Here is a 20,603-nt window from a genome sequence, read left to right on the forward strand (position 1 = left end):
TAATAGGCCTGACCAATCGGCAAAGAGATGGATCCCATCCATTAAGATTCGCACCGAGGTCAAGCTGGCCTTCGAGAATAATAGGACATCATCCGCAAAGAAGAGATGGGAGAGCTTAGTGGCTTTGCATCTCCAAAAGTAATCGAAGCCTGGCTTATTGGATTGGCGGTTAAGGATACCAGTGAATACTTCCATAACGAGAGTGAAGATGTAAGGAGACATCGGGTCACCCTGACGAATTCCCCTTCCGCTTGAGAAAAAACCATGAAGCTCACCATTTAGGGAGATGGAGAACATGGGTGACCGGATACAAGCCATGATGCGGTCAATAAACACACCAGGGAAGCCAAAAGCTTTAAGGGTTAGCTCAATGAAATTCCAATCCACCGAGTCAAAAGCTTTAGAAAAATCAACCTTAACGATGCATTTAGGCCGGTACGGTTCACGATGGAATTCACAGAATAATTCCTGGGCTAGCAGGATATTATCGCTAATCCTTCTGCCTTTAACAAAGGCGTTTTGAGGAGGGCTGATGATAGAAGGAAGAATAGAAGCTAACCTGTTAGCAAGAATCTTGGTGATGCATTTATATATAGTGTTGCAACAGGCTATGGGGCGAAAGTCATTGACTGTCGAGGCATTTGGGATTTTAGGAATCAAGGTGATGATAGTGGCATTCATCTGTCGAAGGAGTTGGCCCAAGTTGAAGAAATCGCGAACCGCCAAAATCACCGAAGGACCAACTATGTCCCACGACCGCTTAAAGAAATCTGCGTTGAATCCATCCGGGCCAGGGGCTTTACCATTTGCAAGGGAGAACATGGTTTCCCGAATCTCATCATCCGTAACAGGTAGAGAGAGGCTAAGAAAATGAGCATCGCTGATAGTATGATTCAAATGAGCACGAATATCATCAGACGAAGGCTTTACAGCAGGGGGGGAAGCCGCCAAAAGGTTACGAAAATGGGAGATAAAGAGTTGCTGAACTTCGGAGGGGTCAGTAATCTGGAGATCTCCATCCATAATTGATAATATTCTATTCCGGAGATGGCTCCGCTTGACCGAGTGATGGAAGTATTTCGTGTTTCGGTCACCTTCTTTAAGCCAGCGCACTCTAGACTTTTGTCTGAGGAAGGACTCTTCTTGGATGCGAAGATCTGAGAAAGCCTGCAGGCGATCCCTCTCTGTATCAGCTAAAGATTGGTTGAGCGGGTCTAATTGAATTGCATTTTGGGCAATCAACAGCAGACTTCTAGTTTCCTCCGTACGAGTTGAGATATCCGAGTAGGCTGTCCTGTTTAGGCCTTTAAGTCTGTACTTTAGAGCACGCAGTTTGCAGCAAAGCGAATACATGGGCGAGCCAACGTAGGAAGAATCCCATACCTGTGCTACCAGCTCAAAGAAGTTCGGATGGACCATCCAAAAGTTGAAAAACTTAAAAGGCTTACGATTGTTTGGAGTAGGGAGGATCCTAACGACCATTGGGGAATGGTCCGATACACCCGGCGCCAAGAAGGAGGCCTCAGAATAAGAGAATGTAGAGTTCCAAGCTGAATTTACAACAACCCTGTCGATCTTCCTTTGCTTGCGATTAGGTCCAGAGGAGGCTGCCCAAGTAAAGCGATTACCAACAAACCTAAGATCATCCAAGCCAGCTTGAATGAGACAATTGCCAAAATCTTCAAAAGCTGGAATCCAGTAGTTTGATCTATCCGCCCTATCAGAGGCATACCGGATAGCATTGAAGTCTCCCACAACGATCCAGGGCTCATTCGTGTACAAAAGGCTGTAGTGATTCAACTCAGCCCACAACGGTCTTCTCAAAACAAAAGAGTGCTCCGCATAAACCACCGATAAGTAGAAGGAAGTGCCATCAGTGATAGATCTCAAGTGGCCATGAATGGCCTGAGAGGAGCAGTCGGACATAACAAAAAGGGCATAAGCAGGGTTCCAACCCACCCAAACTCTACCTCTTGCCGAATGCACATAATTGAAGCACCAATTCCAACTTGGAAGCAAAGCGGCGAGATATCATGAAAAACATTAGGCGAGATCTTAGTCTCCAAAATACCAATACAGCAAATGTTATTGGTTCTCACAAAATTCCTAATTTCGGCCTGCTTAACAGGGGTGCCAAGACCCCTAATATTCCAAACACCAAAAAACATGGGAGCCAAAAAGGAGAGAAAGTTACCTTTTCTTGCCACCTCGCTTTTCGCCGAGGGTGGCATCGGTTTAGACTTCAAAGGGAAACGCACATCACCGACGCAGTCGAAGATTTCCTTTTTGCCTCACAAGTCTTTGCAAGGGTCGGTTCGGGGGAAGATGGGAAGGGTCGGGATCCGCAGGGATGGATGACGCTACTACATCGGGAGAATCCGATTCACTTCCACTAGAACTGATCTCATCTGGGACTTCAACATTCGAGAGGGAGGCGGGATCCACCATAGCATCGCCTGGTGCTCCAATAGTACCGGCTTGGGGGTTATCATCAATACTTATCTTTAGGGGAGCAATTACCTTAGGAACAAGCTCGACTAGAACCATATCTTGAGGTTGCTTGCCACGAGAGGGAGGGATAACATTATGAACCAGCGAGTCTTGATGAATGGCAGGATTTTGAAAGCTTCTTTTACGACGAACTTCACGCCATTCATTAGTGGGCAGAGGAATGGGCCTTCTAGCGGGTGTATTGGCAGCTTTAGGAGAGACCGGGATAGCAGGATCAGCACATCGATGGCCAAAACAAACACGGGATGGGCAAAGGAGGGAACCCATTCGTAATAAATGCACACGGGCGGGGCTCATCATTTAACGTGAATTCAATCACTTCGGGAGAGTAGTCGAAGCATCAATCTCCACACATACACGGGCAAAAGCCACAACAGTCATTTCTTCAGTTCGACTATCCACATAGAGAGGCTTACCTAGAGCACTTGTAAGAGCACTAATACCTAAGGCTGACCAAAGAGAGACCGGAACATTTCTGAGTCGGACCCAAATAGGGACTGAACTGTGGCTGGCCTTCTTGAGTTCCATCGATGGATACCATTGTTGGAAGACCAAGGGAATCTTGGAAACCATAATCGGTTCTCCTTCAAGAACCTTCCGCCTAAAAGCACGATCCGGTATATGGAAGAAGTAGTAACCGGATCATCGGTATTACTTCAACTAGCTGGTGACCCCAAGCAAAGCCGAGAGCAGCCTTTGTCATATGAAGGGGGAGTCTCTTCCCAATATAATGGCCAACAAGGCATTCCTCCCATTTTGGGTGAGCAGCTTGCATAATCTCCTCAGAGATTTGCACAACAATTTTATTATCAATAACGGCAGGAGGAAAATAGGATAAGCTATATCCTTTTGTACTCGATCGAGTAACCGCCGCCCAAGAACGGGTGGGGGGAGGCTGAGGAGCTTCTGTAGAAGGGCCTTGTTGAGCGACAAAAGCCTTACCAGAAGTGGAAGTCGATCCTTGATGAACAGCAGTGCGCTGAGCCTGAGGAAGACGATAGGAAGGCACGGGAGTACCACTTGTGGTTGAACCTTTAATCTTTCCATTCGGAATCATGGAGGTGGAGGGGTTCGCACCACTAGGTTGAGTGAAAGGAAGCCCATCAAGCCGAAATCGAGCTTTCCTTGCTCTGCTTCGACCTCTGCTTTGCGATCGGCCTTTCTGGCCACGGGCATCCCTCAATGCAGAATATTGATGGCCATGAGGGATGCTAGAGGAAGGGGGAGGGGCGGAGGTTTCCTTCAAAGCCTCAGGAAGAGGCTTACCCAGGATTCCATCCGGGATCGAGGAGGACGACGCCATTACAGCGGGCGTAGACCAAAACCCGGAAACCTAATCACATAGCTCATGAAATCCGAAAGAGGAGGCCATACCGGGCGAAATCCTTCGGTGAAGATGTAGATCGGGCACAGGCGAGGTTCGTCTCCGAAAACGAGCTCAAACGGATGGGCGAGCTGGCCGGAGCCAACAACGGCCATCCGGTGAACGGTAGCGTGCGAACCGAGGTAGAGAGAAAAAGAGATGAACAGTAACTCTTTTGCGGGTTTAGATAATATATATAAAGTTGCCTATTCCTAATTTTAGGATGCATGTTTCGCAAAAAACTCAATAATAAAGGAAAATGTTTTCTCAGAAAGCATTTTCCATGAGTAAGATTTGTTTTTATTTGTTTAGTAATGTATAATTGAAATGTTTCACGTTGTTTGGATCCTATTAGAAAATAATTTCACACTTTATCTCAACAACAAAAAAAATCAAAATTTTTAATTTAAAAATTCGTATTACTTATTTATTTATTATTATTATTTTTTGTTTCTGTCTTTCTCTTTTCCTTCTTCTTCTCCTTCACTCCTCTACTTCCTCATGTTATCCCTTTTGCTTCCTGTGGCGGTTCATCCCTAGCCGCTTACGAGTGGCAAGCTCGAGTTGTCACTAGAGGCCGCGAGCTCGCCTATTAGGTGAGGCTTGAGGCTTGTCATCAAAGGCCGTGAGCTCGCTAGCGTTAAGTGAGCTTGAGCCTCACCACCCAAGGCCGTGAGCTTGCCCGATCTAGCAAGGCCCTAGGTTCACTGGCCTTTGGTGGCAAGGCTCGAGCCTCACCAGCTTGCCGTCAGAGGTTGCAAGCTCACCTAATTTGGTGAGGCTTGAGACTCGCCATCAGAGGCCATGAGCTTGTTTGATATGGCGAGGCTTGAGGCTTGCTGGCCTCGAGTGAGCTTGAGCCTCACTATCGAAGGCTGTGAGCTCGCCCAATCTGGTGAGGCCAAAGCTCGCCAATTGTCTCCATGGCTGGTGATAGGTGGAGAAGAAGCAAAAAGAAAATGCAAAGAAAAGAAAAAGAAGAAAATAAAAATAAATAATTGATTTTTAAAAAAAAAAGAAATTCGAATTTAAAAAAAATAAAAATAAAAATATATATATTGTAAACCAAACACCAAATCTAACCTTTGGTAGATTCAGAGAATGTTTTCCGGTTCTTTCAAATTGGAAATTATTTCCTTAAATTTAAGCTTTGGTAATAAATTTTTTCTTGTTGACTAGGAAGGCGATTTCCGCTAACTCATTTTCCTGAACGAATCAAACGCTGGAAAATGATAAAAATGTTTTCCCTGAAAATGTATTCCATCAAACAAACACACCTTTAGTTCAAACTCTGATAGATGCGGAACCAATTGTTGGATTGGATTCTGTTTTTATCGTCCCGTTGGTGGTGCGAAACAGATAATCGCCTTCTGTAATATTTAAAGCGTGACTCTTCAAAATGTCATCCCCTACAAATTGGCCAAGAAGTACTTCACACTCAATCCTCTTAGCATTGTCTCCCACTATACTATACCATACCATAAAGACAGGTGATAACATCTAGTAATCAGGGCCATGAGAAATTCCCAACGTTCCGTTGCAAAAGAGAAAATGGGATATCTTGTAATCAGAGCTTAAATAGCATTACAGAAGAGAAAAAAATAGAGAGCTATTTAAAACTAGAATTATAGCAAGTTTTTAATCTCTCTCGAAGAATCTGTAAATGCGATATGGGGACAAGCATCTTTATGCGGGGGGAACCATTCCCTGCTACAAGTTATGGGACAGGTTCCCAGGAAGACCTCCGAATAGAGCAGTTCAAGCTAGCGGCTACATCCACTAGACACTCAGAGACTTGCCTTTATTTTCGCCGAACATTTAGAAGAAAATTTACATATGAATAGCAATTCCAAACAATTCTGTACATGGTGATTGAAGAACTCAATGCAGTAAGAGTAACCAACAAGAGAAGATATGGATCCGCGTCTACTGATTATAAGTAGAGAAAGGGGATTAGGGAAAGAAACAGCACGGACACGAGCAATTCTGTGGGTTACAGGAAGAACGAGTGATGCTAGACAACAAAAACAGGAATTGAACTACAAAGTTGGATTGCTTCATTCCTTCAAATCACTAAGCAACACCAAAGAAATTACAAAAACCCAGGTCCATCGTCAGATCAATTTCATCAAACGGTTCGTGGGCATAACAAGGAGACACGTCCGGAAACAGAAAGAGAGGACAAAGAAGGGTTTCGAGAACGGACCGAGACGTAAGAGCAGGTAGGGACGACGGACATGGAGTTGGTCTTGGCGCGTCGGAATGCGGAGACGCAGAGGTGGGAGGCCAAGCCCAGGCCCCCGCTTCGAGGGCGGGACGAAGGTGTGGACGATGTCCATCACCCTGCCCCCGTCGCGGAGCGCGTACCGGAGGTAGGCCTTCTTTTCCTCCGTCTCGAACCTCTGCTGGGGCTGGTTCCACACCATCTTCGGGCCCTTGCCGGAGGTTCCGCCTCCGGTGGTGGTGGTCGCCGCCATCTCTCTCTCTCTCTCTGTGGGACTTCCGCTTCCTCGGTCCGGTGAGCGTGGAACTGCAAGTATGCTGTTCCACGGCGGTTCCACGGCGGTCAGGAAGACTGGATCAACGAAGGTGCCTCGGTCAGTTTTCGGGAGACAGGACATGCACCCCACCACGTGAGCATGCGTGGGCGCTGTAAATTGCAATATAAATTCTTGTTTCCTTTTTCACCTCATATTCTAGATTTTTATTTTTATTTTCGAATATCTTGGCTGAAAAATTGAAGAAAATAGTAAAGGAAAAAAACCATAAAAAACCTAACATATTTATCTTAAACTTTTTCTATGACTTAAAACATTTCAAACTTGTCTTTTGTAAGATACATTTACTTTTTGTTCGAATTGCATCAGTAAATACCATTAAAAACCTACCTATGTAAACGTCGGAGCACGGTATTGACATAATGTCCACGTGAGTTAAGTGAAATTAAAAAAATCATTCGATTTAATATTGATGGAGGATAAATGTGATACATAGACATAAGTTTTGGATTTTTTTATATCACAACAAAAAAAATTAAGGTAAATGTGTTAGTATGTGTATACTTCAAGGTTTTTATGTCATAATTTTATTTTGGGTAAATTATATCATAATGAATATAATTTTTTTGTGACTTTTTTTTCTAAATAATAATATGCATACACATATTTGCTCTTATGCGAGATTATGGTAATGATAACAAATGAAATAAAGTAAATGGATTCATCCTGTATATTAAAATATCTAGCAATGAAGAATATCTTTTCTTTTTTTCATCATGTATTGATAGGCGGGAATCATATTAATCATATTCCATAACATCCCTGTCGCGACCAAATTTTTGGGGTGTAAACCACCTAAGGTTTGGCTAATGGATTGTTAAGCTAAACTTAACTCGAGCTCTCCCAAGCCCATACCAATTCGCGACATAGGTTCAAGTTCTTAATATGCGATTGACTTTTAATTAGGAGTCGCCATTAATCCATTTTTAGTGGGTCGATTAGAAACCCAAGTAAAATAACGGGAGATTTACTTTACTCTTACGAACCAGAGATTTATGGATTCGGGGACTTGATTACGCTAGATTTCTCTAACGCCCTTTCGGTACGTTTCTTTTTATTTTGAAAAATGTTTGGCAAGCAGTTTGGATTGATTTTAAATTTATTTCCCTAACATGCGAGGTGATCATCAATTTAACACCTAGATAACCCCATGTGCTGGCTGCATTGGCTTGGGCTTACATCCCCCTCACGAAGGAGACGAGTTCAAATCCCAGCGTAGTCGCTAGTGGTCTTAAATGTGATGCCGTGGTGGTGGGTCTGCGCTAGCGTCACTTGGGGGTTTCTGCTGGTTGTCGGTTTCAAGTTGGTTCCTCTTGTCCAAAAATAATAATAATAATAATAAAATAATAATAAAATAATAATAATAATAATAATAATAATAATAATAATAATAATAATAATAATAATAATAATAATAATAAAATAAATTGTAGGACTTACCTCATAGCAACGAAAGTATTTGCATGGTTAGATTAAAATTCACATCAACAACCTAGATATGATTTCTAATTAACACACAATTTCTTCTTCTTCTTTTTCACTTGATTAATGAAAATCATGCAATATGCAATGCAATATTAACTAAATGAACTAACTCTAATGATATGCAATTTCTAATTAAATGTACCATGTAACAATCACTAAATGACATGCACTTCATGAATCTAATCCTATATGACATGCGCATGATTTTTTGTATTTTTTATTCGTAATTAAAAATAACTAACAATAAAAATCTAACTAAAGTGAGATATTATCTATTTTAAGTTAGGAAATAGACTTATCTGAATCCTATCTTAACTTAGAAATTTATCTCGACATGCAATTTAATTCAAAGAAATTATCTAGCCTAAATACCATCTAAACATGCATTCTAATGTAACCAGAAAAGAATCTAATTATTCTATCATGCAATTCTATCCAGGCAATTAATTCTAATATATATGATATGCAAATGCAATCTTTTGTATTTTCAAGATAAATAAAGCAATTAAAAAATAAACATTAAATCATTCAAAATCACCAAAGATATCATACATCGTTCAAATAAGGGAACAATATCCAAATCAGCTTGATTATCTTGTTAATAAAATCGATAAATTAATCTTAGGCCTTAAAGATCAAGATATCAATTTTATTCCCGCTGAATCAATAATTTCATCTAAAACCTTATAGATGAAATCAAAGACTATATGCGTTTGCGAATTAGGCAATAAATTATAATTAGAAATATGCCTATCATTCAAATATGCACGCAAAATAATGAACATATATATATATATATTCGGAGATTCAATCAAGATCACAATAGTTCAAACGAGGAAACAAAATATTCAAGAATTAAATCAGAAAGGATTTTAACCTACCTTGATTATTTGTTTCCAAGTTCGGACAAGCGACAGATCGCGAGAGTCATGGATCGATGACGCTTCATGGTGGCGATGTGTGGACTCCACAAATTACAGCTGGCTCAGGATGCTCGACAAGGGTGCTGGCTTGCTGTGTTGCTAGCTACAGTAATGGTAGATCATGGACATTGCTGCCATTGGGCTGGAACGGAGGTGATATTGCATGAGCTATTGAACCGCGTTGAGTCACGACAGAATGGGACTGATCTGAAGTGTTGTGGTGCCACCGGGCTCGCTGAATCTCGTTCGCTGGTCACCAGCAACCCTGGGAGTTCGCTGCTGGGGTGTATCGATGGAGGAACAGGGGAGGTGTAGTAGCTTGGGCACTTGCTGGCCACCAAAATTTGTCGAAATCAGCGAGCTTTCTCGGCGAAGGAGTGGACATCGAGAGAGAAAGTCTTCGTGTGTCTTTCGTAGACTTCAGGAGGCATGCGTCTTAGGAAGAATATCTATGCCCACGATTTTTCTCCTCTGTCTTCATGTGTGGATTTTATGAGTTGGGTGCTGCAGAGAAGTGAAGGAGGCATGCGTCCTCTCCCTTTTGTTGACTATTGACTCTGGACTTTTTTTAAAAAAAGAAACCTCCTCCTCCTCGATTCCCTCATGAACCGACGTGCTCTCATAATGCGCCACCTGCCTTTTTGTTGCCTTCTTTCCTTTGGAGTTTTCTACTTCAGATCACGTGGCCATGGGTTTCCCTGACTTGGTATTCTCGACCTTGGCCGACAGCTTGTGATGATGGGACAAACGAGCAGGAAGCAGCAGCAAAGACACGTCACGGCCATCGGTGGCGCACGGCGAGGGGCTAGGAGAATGCGAAGCTGCGACTGGCTTCGATCAAGAGGGCCTTGACCGTCTCCGCGGTTCACTCTTTCGTTCGTGTATTCTCGATGTGCGCTCCAAAATTCTGAGTTGCCGACTCTCACCGTGGAGAACGTGAGTTCTCCTCTTTTTTTTTTTAGCTGTGTATTCTCAATTGTGTGGCCTTTTGTTCGGCATTGAATTGCCTGCGACCACAACATCAGAACAAAACAAAGTAAATACTGAAAATATGGAATGTACAACTTTAATAGGGAGAGAAACAACTTGGTTTTATCACAGTGAAATCACTGGATGGCAATTAGTGCTTGGGTACACTGGCCACTTCGATGTCTCGCTGTTGGAATTATCGTCGGAGATGTAGGAGTTTGATCTAGGCAAGAAACAAAAATAAAATCACCTTAGTTCGAATAACAAATTGGAATCGCACACAATCAAACTTATAAAAGGAAACTCGACTTAGCTTTATGCTTGTCGTCAATATCCATGACGCATGATGAATGTGGGACGTCGTCAAGAGGACTGCACCATCCAATAGACCAATCGGAGAATTCTCGAGATCATCCACACACCCAGTCATGAAAAATGAGCCTCTCTTTTATAGTGATTCGAAACGATATCTTTACATGGCATTTCCCGAGTTACCATTTCTTGTCACATTAAATTAAATCTGTATGATTTGGCAATCAGCTCAATTCTTGCTCATTTTTCACTTGATTTCAAAATTGTTGCTGCATTTAATAAAATCCGGACATCCATCAGAATTCCATATTTCCTTGCATAATTCAATCAAATCAATTTCCCCCATTTTCATTTTTTTCTTTTTATTTGTTCAAAATGTAATTTTATTTTTCCAAAATTAGGTGTCAACAATCCCTCACCTTTCTTTTGTTAATCCAACTTATTTTTCAAATTTTTTAAAATTTATTGATAAAGTACAATCAAGCTCTAAAATTCTAAAAAAATAATCGAATCCTATTATTATTTAATTAGTGCAATTAAGTTTTTTTTTTTTTTTTTTTTTTTTTTTTTTATAATTACCTTCTCTTTCAACGTGACCATGCCAATGAAGAGCCTAGATGACGAGAACGATGCTTTTTTTGCTCCTATCATAATTAGAGTTAGATTTAAAAAAATTAAAAAAAAGATTGAAAATTAAACCAATAAAATTACAAAACACACCTCCACAAAATAGAGAGCAAGCGCCGAGGGGGACTAAGGCATAAGGATCAACGAGGGTTGGCCACCTCATCAGCCACAAATAATGTCCTTTGTGTGGTGTTTTTTTCTCCATTAACATTTGAAGCGTTTTCTATTTAATCTCGATGGCAAGTGTGAAAGACCAATGTGAAACAATTTCAAGCAGGGGCAAGCATCGGGTCCAATTTGTTAACATATACAAATAACAACATAACTACTTTTTTTTTTTTTTTTTTGGGTCTGAACATAATAATTGACTCGCACATGAAATTATATTATTTTATTTTTTATACTTAATTATAATACTTTCTTTTTTTTGCCTAAAATATAAAAAAACTGATTTTTTTATAGACTTGGGAACCGGACCAAAACCAATAGTTTTAGAAACCAATTGTTTGGGGTCCCGTAGATTCATACGTAACAAAATTAGTCTAACTTTCAAATCGATCACTTCCAGGAGATACCGTGCACAACTCAAACCGCCCATATCAACCAAAAGCAAAAGGCCAGCACAGAAGATGAATCAACCGTGTTAGGCTGGGTGGGGCCACATAGATGGGAAAATGATGGACGATGGTGATCGGTGGGGGGAGGGGGTATTTTATAAACGTAGCCTTCCTTAACCTATCATATCTTGCGTTACACTTCTGTTGAAATAGAGCCTCGCTTTAACTTAAAGCATGTGACGAAGAGTCTTGAGTAATGAGGTCCAACTAATTAGAGATTGCAAACTTGAAATTAGGGCATTCATCCCTTGTGTTTTAAAGTTCACATTTTTGGAATGGAGAGGCATTTTTATTCAGGCATTGTTCGGTTAGTCTTGGTTGACCAAGTAGGACTACAAATGAAGGAGTCGAATGTAAAAGGGGATGCCACAAATGATCTCTAAATTTTTGTCCATTTGATTTCTGAATTTTTAATTTATTCAATATAGTCCCTAAACTGCGTATTGTCCATTAGCCTAGACTTTTGGTACGTGTTCAATGTAATCCCTAGAGTATATAAAAATATTCAATATTATTCTTAAACTTAAATTAATAGAAGGATTATATGGAATATTTTTATATAATTTAGAGACTTCATTGAATATGTACCAAAAGTCTATACACTGTATTGAACAAATTAAAAGTCCATGGACGACATTGTACATTGGGATAAAATTCGAGAACCACATTGAACAAATTAAAAATTCAATGATCAAATAACATATCGAGCTAAAATTTAAGAACCATTTATGTTATTATCAAAAAAGAAAGTCATAATAATGGATACTTGTTCACTCTATTTCTGCTACAATAACTCAACAATTGCTTATGCGATTAAGATATTATTGATATATTGTAATGGCCGTAATGCTGCAAGAATTGATGATCCGGTCTCATATAATACAAGCTCATCTAGTGCTCAGTGTACAAGCATCGATGTACGTTCCTATTTTAGAGTCAAAAGTGTGATCATTGATCTTCTAAAAGAAAGATCTTTCGATCAATACTCTCATTTACCTTGCCCCTACCAATCATTCTACACAATGATCTACGATTCAATTATCATATTGAGATTTGAACATATGCGGGACGACTTGACTTGCTTTGCCGGTTCGGAGGGAGAATGAACTCCGACCATTACAAAAACCAAATGTGACTATGCGTACATCACCTAAAACCCGTAGCGATGTCCTTTTCTTGCCCGTAGATTCTCTCCACGGAGACGAGCTTCGTCCTTGCGGAAGCGGGGGCAATCAATGCCCTGATCTTGCGGGTCCAAGTCCTTTACGACGTTATTCAATTTGAGAAATACCGGGGTGTCTCCTTTTCTGGACCACCTCCAAAGCTCTACGGAAGTGGCGTTTTGGGAGTTGTTCCATGCATCATCATGATTAACTTGATTATGAATCTCCATCTACTAGTGAGGGTTGGCCAAGTTTTGGACTATCTAGGTTCGTTTATTACTTCATTACTAGGCCGGCGAGAGACACCGGTGATTAGAATGGTTGATGGCCCGGACATGACGGAGAGCGAAATTGAGTTGGGTTTGCTTTTTTGCATGGTAAAATTGCTGCTTTCTGGATCAATTGATCATTGTATTTGATGTTTCGTTTGAGTAGATCTTTGAGAGATGCGTGTGATTGAACATTTTTGTTGAATCATTCGATGATGATTTGGCTTGTTTGCTCGATGAATAATTTATCAACAATTACTAAAGTTGGAACACATACATAGATTACTCTGAATGTGGTTTTTTTTTTCTAATCATGTATCTTCAAGTATCCATCTTTTTGCAATAAGAGAGTAGAAAGATTGGGGTTGGACCAAAGTTCCAATTAGAATATTTCCATCCTTTTGGTTCAAAACCTTATTTTGATGACTCAAATGTGAGATTGTTTGCTATTAGTGAATTAAAGGATTGAACTTATACCGTGTGCCTAATCACATTAGTTCCACCAAACTCAAGACGAGTTCACCTCATCAAATTTGAGCCTATACAACCAAAATATCATCGCTCGTCTATGAACAGTCCACACAGAACACCTATTCTCAAACCATGACCTCGCTTTTCCTTATGCTTCTTCTTTCAATTCCACTCTGACCACAAAAAGAACCTTATCCTCCCAATCGCACCTTTGAATTAAGTTGCCCCAGTATTCGGTCGAGTGGTGGCGAGCGGAGGAGAAAGAGGCCGGCGATGGCAGTGGGAGTGGACGAGAGCAGCTATGGCTTGTACGCCCTTGAGTGGACTCTCGTGATTGCTTCTTCACTCATCAGGAGCCAAGGTAGCCCTACCCATGTCATCATCGTCCACATCAAGCCCTCTCCTTCCTCGGTCCTCCATATCTCCTGCCTTGGCACAACGGCTGTTTTTCCATGTTCCGCATGTTCATATTTTTATCTTCAATGCACCGCGACAATATGTTGGAAGTACTAATTGAGATTTTTTTTGTCCCTAATTTTGGAAATTTCCTATAATATAGGCTTACTTTAATTGATTTTCTATTTTAAATAATCGGATTAATGGATATTCCAACATTTGTTAATACTTAAATGATCTAATTGAATTGGGTTTTAGCATCTATTAATAATAGGCCTGCAATTGTGTTTAACTGAAACCCGTAATGGGAGGGACCCAGTTGACACGTTATTGATTAAGGTTTGCTAGGTCCCCTTTCTAGCTTATAAAAGAGTAGGTTATGCCTATTAATTGCTTAATCCCATTAAAAGTTGCTATACTGAAATAGGTCATAGAGAGAAAAATCTGGCATTCTAATAGATCTTTGATTATCAGATTAATCTATTTTTCTTCGAGTAAAGCAATAGTTTAAACATATATGTTTTAATTTTGCTGTGCTTATCGATTTCGGTGTTTTACAGTCATATATGAATCCAATTATTCTCGATCAATTGATTATTTATGTGAATAAATTTCTACATGTGATATCATAGTATGTCATATATGATTATAGAACCCAAAATTATTTTCTTTTTATGTACAAATTCGAAATTTTCCTCTTTGAGCCGAATATTGTCTTTATTTTTTCGTGTGGATTTTTTGCTCGATTAATCTTGAAACCTTATGGCTTTTGTTCTACATGTTGAGATCCTTTCAACCATATATAATTTATATAATTTCATTGAGAATTGAGTGAGAATTTTGAATTTGAAATTCTAGAGTTTATACATTGAAAAAGTTCTAGAATTTTAAATCACATGCAATTGATTGATGTTTGCTATAAAGTGTTGCATGGGTATTATTTTATATATGTTTTAGCACCTTTCGGTTATATTAAGGTAAGTTTTTTAGCTTAAACAAGAGAAAATCGAATTTTGGCCATGGAGGTGTAAAATCCGAAATTTTAAATCTTGAATATGGTTCATTATTTCGTTTGTTCTTCATTTAATTAATTATAGTCAATTATATTAATATTAGATGTAAGATCTATGAAAAAATTTCATCAAAAATCAACTATTATATGTGTTTTTTGACCCTCTTGGAGGTTGAAAAAGACCTCTAGCTGGGCTGAGCCAATAAATTGGGCTCACGCCCATTAAGAAAAAAAAAAGGTTCTGGGGCCCAGAACCAAGAATAAAATAAAAGTTCTGGGCTCACGCCCATGAACCAAGGAAAAGAAAGGTTATGGGCGTGATGCCAAAACCAAGAATAAATGGGTCTAAGCCCATTTTTTTTTATTCATGGGCATGAGCCCAATTCTTCCAGCTGGGCTTGGGCCAAAATATGGGCTTTTGCCCATATTCTATTCAAAATTCGGATTCTGGGCTCACACCTAGAATCTTAGGGCTATAACTCACTTGGGTTGAGGCCAAACAAGCCCATATTTCTTTTAGCTTATGAGCATGGGCTCTTGTGGGTCTAGGCCATAATTTTGGGCCTCACGGGTCTAGTCCCGCGATCTAATCTGGGCTACTTGTGAGTCAGGGCCTGCGGGAGAGTCCAAAATATTAAAAAAATAATAAAAATAAAGAAATAAAAAAAAAGATTTAAAAAATTGTGGCAAAAATTGTCTTTTGATAAATGCAATATAATATTGGGAAGCACATGTTGTAAATCGCTTTATATTGTTAAATGAATTTTGGGCATAAATTTTTTGAGTTCCCTATTGATAAAAATTAGTATATACAATAACTCACCCAAATGGGGTTATTGTGTATGTTAATTTGGAAAATAGCATGAAGATTAATTCTCAAATTTAAAAGATGGGGATATATAATTGAAAAATATTTATCCGCGTAAAAGGGATAAATGTTTTGAAAATTATATATAATTCTTATTTATATTGATATTATGGAGATGTATAATTTAATGGATTTATTTGCCCAAAGGGGATGGATTCTTAACAATTATATGTAATTCTCCTTGTTGTTATTTTATAAACTTCATGCTATGGAAAATAATGACACATTATACACTCTGCCCAAAGAGGAGTTTAAAATCTACTAATTATTTTTGTTGAATTGCTTATTGCTCATAATTGATCTTATTGCATTATGTGTGACAAAGGGTTATAAACAACAACAATGCCACGGTTGAAATGTTAATTGGATCAAATATTATACTATTAAAGACTTGGTCAAAAAGGGAGATATTGTGATTGGGAATATCAGAACTAAGTCCATGTTGGCTGATCCTCTAACAAAAGGCTTACAATCCATTTTGTTAAAGAACCTGTGAAGAATATGAGTGTTTTAGATTCTTTTGATTTCTTTTGTTAGTGAGAGTTATATAATTTGTATTTCTTGATATTATAGTTATATACAAACTGATAATACTTTCATGATGTCTATTAAAGCATTTATTCTCAATAATTATTATTGTTGATTTTATTGTTATCCTTTCTTCTGTTGACTGAGAAATGGAAGTATAAAACAGTATCTTTAAATAAATTTTAGTTTAAAGACGACTGAATGTCACTAATTATGAGATCTCATGTTGGATTGTGACCTAGTCATGTAATTTCTTGTTGTTTAGAAATTGCGCTAATATAGTTTCACGTTGTCGAGAAATTGCATTGAGAACCGAGAAGAAATAGTGTATATTTTGATAACATGTTGGCACTATTTCTTACTACACTATTAAGCTCATAATCTATGAAAATATAATGCTTATTATATGTGATTATAAAAGGTCATGTGTTGTGGTATTTTTTTAACACATTGATCCACATAGTCTTATACTGATGTTATATAGGATTAGATTGATTTTTAGATGTCGTTATTGGGATATTATTGTTGATACCTAAATTTTGGCAATCTGATCATTTGTTTATTGCATAAAAAATTATGGGTTAATTTTATCCTTGAAAAAAATAATATTAATTGCATATCATATATAATTAGGTATATTTATTTTAATTTATATTTTTTTACATCTTGTCGCGACCAAATTTTCGTGTGAACCACCTAAGGTTTGGCTAATAGATTGTTAAGCCTAAACTTAACTTGGGCTCTCCCAAGCCCATACCAATTTGCGACTTAAGTTCAAATTTCTTAACATGCAAATAAATTTTATTTAGGAGTCGCTACTAATCAGTTTATGGTAGGTCGATTAGACACCTAAGTAAAATAATGAGAGAATTACTTTACTCATATGAACCACAGACTAAGGGTACGAGGACTTGGTTACATTAGATTTCTCTAATGTCCTTTCGGTACCATTCCTTTTATTTTCAAAATGTTTTTTTTTTTTTTGCAGGCAGCTGATTTATTTTAACCTAAATTACTATCATGAAAAAAGTGACCACACGGATGCTCAAACATTCAATAAATAAATTGCATCACACAAAGCAAACAATTTTTTGGGTTTTCTTAGATTTTTTTTCATAAAAACATGCATTTTAACTACATGACCTAAACTATATGACATGAAGAAATGCAATAATTAAATGCAATCTAAATGACCTAATTCTAATGACATACAATGCAATGCAATGGCATACAAAATTATTTCAACTAAAATGTCATGTAACATGCAATTTAATATGCGAGCTATATGTCATGCGACATTTATTAAATGACCTAGTCTAATGATGAGCAATTCCTAATATAATGAAATTAACAACAATTACTAAATGACGTGCATTTCATGAACTTAATTCTATATGACGTGCATATGGTTTTTATCCTAAAAATGCAATCTATTCTAAATAATGAAGTGAATTTAAAATGAAACTTGCAATTTTATCCTAAGATGCCATGACGTACAAAGAATGCCCTAATTCTACATGATATATGCAAGATGATTCTTTTGTGTTTTGATTTTTATAAAATTCGAAATTCGCAATTGCCAAATAATTAAACGTGCAATTTAAATTTGAAAAAAAAACTAACAACCTAAATGAATGCACTTTTTTGTTTTTATATTTTTCTAAATTCGAACTAAAATTCCTATTCTAGATATGCAAGATAACAAGAAATATTCCAAAACAAAGTAAATCCTAATTCAAATATTTTTTGGATTTTTTAGCGGTTCTCCAAAACAAGCAATTATCAAATAAACATTGTATTTAAACTAATCAAGGCATCCAATCAAATAAAGGATTCGAAAGAAATAACTTGTTATCTCACATGTCAAATTAACGATTATTCTAACCTAATTATCACGACAAAGAGTTCAAAATAACTAAAAATCTGATCCAAATTCTTACGGATCAAATTAATAATTATATTGATTCAAGAATTAAAGTACTATAAACAAATCCCAAGAATTAATATAATTAAAAAAATGACTCGACATCTTACGGGTCAAATTAATAATTACAATAATTTTAGGGATAACTCTTGCCGATAATGCCTACAATATCCATAACCTAAAGGTCAACTCACAATATTCAAACTTAAACAATAATACCAAAACTAACTAAAAATAAAGTAAAATAACATAAAATAAGAAAAATAAAAATAAAAGAAAATTGAGCAACCTAAGGAAAATAGGTGACAGCAAGTTCGTCGGCGCCGGGCGGACGATGGAGACTAGCGGCGGGTATGCTGCAAGGACAGCGGGCGGATCTCAGGCTGGTGCAATGTCGCAAGGGGCGGCGTGGTGGCGTCGGTGGTGTCGGATTGCGGAGCTCGCGGGCAAAGGAACCTCAGTGGTGTCGTAGTAAGGCGGGTCGATTCGGGCGTTGTGGAGGCGTGGGATCGCAGCGGTGCGGGGTGCGGGATCGTAGCGTAGCGGTGCGGCGTCAGACGGAGCGAGCTGTCGGAGCGGGGCTCAGGCGGAGGCGCGGGCAATCGCAGATCGCCGGTGTGAGGCGTCAAGTCGTGAGGTTGAAGCCGGGATGGGTCACGGCTCAGAGCAACATCAGGTCGTCGGGAGCAGCAGAGGCTTTGCAGGTGGTTGCAGACGGAGCCGCGGGAGCAGACGAGTCGCGGCGTCGATTGATCGGGGTGGATCAATGGTGGCTTCGCGAACAGGGACATTGCAGGGGCGTTGGCTCGGCGTCCGGTGGGGCGCAGACAGCAGCGACAGAGGCACGTCGAGGCAGGAGCAGCTTCGTGAGTTGCTGGCAGATCGGCGATGGACTTCGGCTACGGGGACGCCGAGGTGGAGCTTTGGACGATTGTGGGGCGCGGGTGAAGAGAAACTGGTGATTGGGGCAGCGAACGTGGGGAAGAAGATGAACAGTAAATGTCCAATCACTTCCTCCCCTCTGCTGCTTTGGCTTTTGCGATTCCCTTTTCACTTTTCTTCACTTTTTGTTTTCTTTTCTTTTCAGTTGACCAAAAGAAACCCTAGAAAAGCCCCCCTTCCATTGAACTCCAAACGCATCCTTTTATAAACGAAACAAAACGTGATCTTTTTTGTTAATATTTTCATCTCACGAATATTGTTTATTGATATTGCTAGTATAAGTACCTAGAGGGGGGTGAATAGGTATATAAAGGATTTTTCTTCGATATTTGCACAATACTAGACAGTTGATGGATTTGAGACAAACGATAATCAAAGTAAGACTGAGAGAAGAGAAAATCGAACACGCGGTTTATAGTGGTTCAGCTTATATCAAGCCTACGTCCACTCTTCTTCACTGACAGCCTATTGGCTGGATTCCACTATGAACAAAAGAGAAGTTACAGCACATCTTTGCCTTGATTCCACAGTGTAGATGTTCTACCACACCTCCTCAAGATTTCTCACAAATATAGACTCTCTTTTGTATACAAGTATTCGCTCAGAGTAATTGTCTAAACAAAAAGGAGCTTCAGACTTTGGAATTCTTCTATCGCGCACACCTTGAACAACTAAGACCGTCTTCCTTATATACTCCTTTATGCCATCATACCCGTTGGCACTTACCAAAGGAATTCCTCCAATCTACCCGTTGGATGGAATCAATTAGGAAGATTGTTCAAGCTATTAAAGGAACGTGTCGATAGCCCATCAATCCTGTTCGCCCATACAATCAGGATCTCGGTTTCCATAAGTAGAACCTTCCAATAATATTTAAACAATCACCGGATCTTCAATTATCGAGTCAATCTTCGATCAATCAAAGGACTCCGTTATGTCTTTTCCAGCCACGAGATCTTCTCCAGTTGATAAGGTTAAATCCTTAACGAAACATCCAGTTCTGGATAACCTTTCTTCAACGGATTAGAGACTGTCAATGAGGATAGACTTTGAGTCTTGAGTCTGGCTGTCCAGCGGTCTTCAGACTTTAAATAGCAGAGTCTGCAAGCCTTCAGACTAGATTGATGGAAACGTTTTGTCAGCTTCAAAACACTTCAAGAAGATTTCTCCAACACTTATAACCTCTTGATCACAAAAATCCCTATCTCATGAATATTCTCCCCCGATTTCATCATCTATTGATAAAAATAAGATTACAATGCGACTTTCTTAATTTCCAAAAATCATCATAATATCGCATCAAATCTTAATTTTCCACAAGATAATTAATTAAATATAACGACGGGCTTGGGTTAATTTTCTCCTTTCGTGGGCCTAGCCCAGCCTGCCGAACTAGAGCTCAGAAATATTAATTCGAACCCATCCACCACCAGTCCTAAAAATAAAAAATAAAAAAATGTAAATTAAAAATAAATGCACCTAAAAATTATATGCTATGCAATTGAATTATAATATTTTGTCTTATGGGTTAAAATTTAATCCCTAATTTTTATGCAATAAATGACTAAATGGGCCGGTGACGGAGGGGGAAGGGTCGGCCGAGGGCTCGCGAGCCCTCGCTCCGATCGGGCGAGGGTCGGTGGCCCTCACCTGCCGAGCCAAGGG

The 20,603-nt window shown here is 39.0% G+C and overlaps 1 protein-coding gene across 1 annotated transcript; it reads right to left on the minus strand.

The window, feature by feature from the left end:
* Positions 1-5,769: 5,769 nt before the first annotated feature.
* On the minus strand, positions 5,770-6,305 carry LOC120288116 (acetyltransferase At1g77540-like). Its single transcript, XM_039301498.1, has 2 exons — positions 6,081-6,305; positions 5,770-5,947 (listed from the first exon to the last, which is right to left on the minus strand). Exons 1-2 carry the CDS (start codon positions 6,298-6,300, stop codon positions 5,940-5,942), a joined length of 228 nt encoding a protein of 75 aa, XP_039157432.1. The 5' UTR covers positions 6,301-6,305; the 3' UTR covers positions 5,770-5,939.
* Between the last annotated feature and the right edge of the window lie 14,298 nt (positions 6,306-20,603).

This window comes from Eucalyptus grandis, chromosome 9, assembly GCF_016545825.1.
Source record: "Eucalyptus grandis isolate ANBG69807.140 chromosome 9, ASM1654582v1, whole genome shotgun sequence".
NCBI classification, from domain to species: Eukaryota; Viridiplantae; Streptophyta; class Magnoliopsida; order Myrtales; family Myrtaceae; genus Eucalyptus; species Eucalyptus grandis.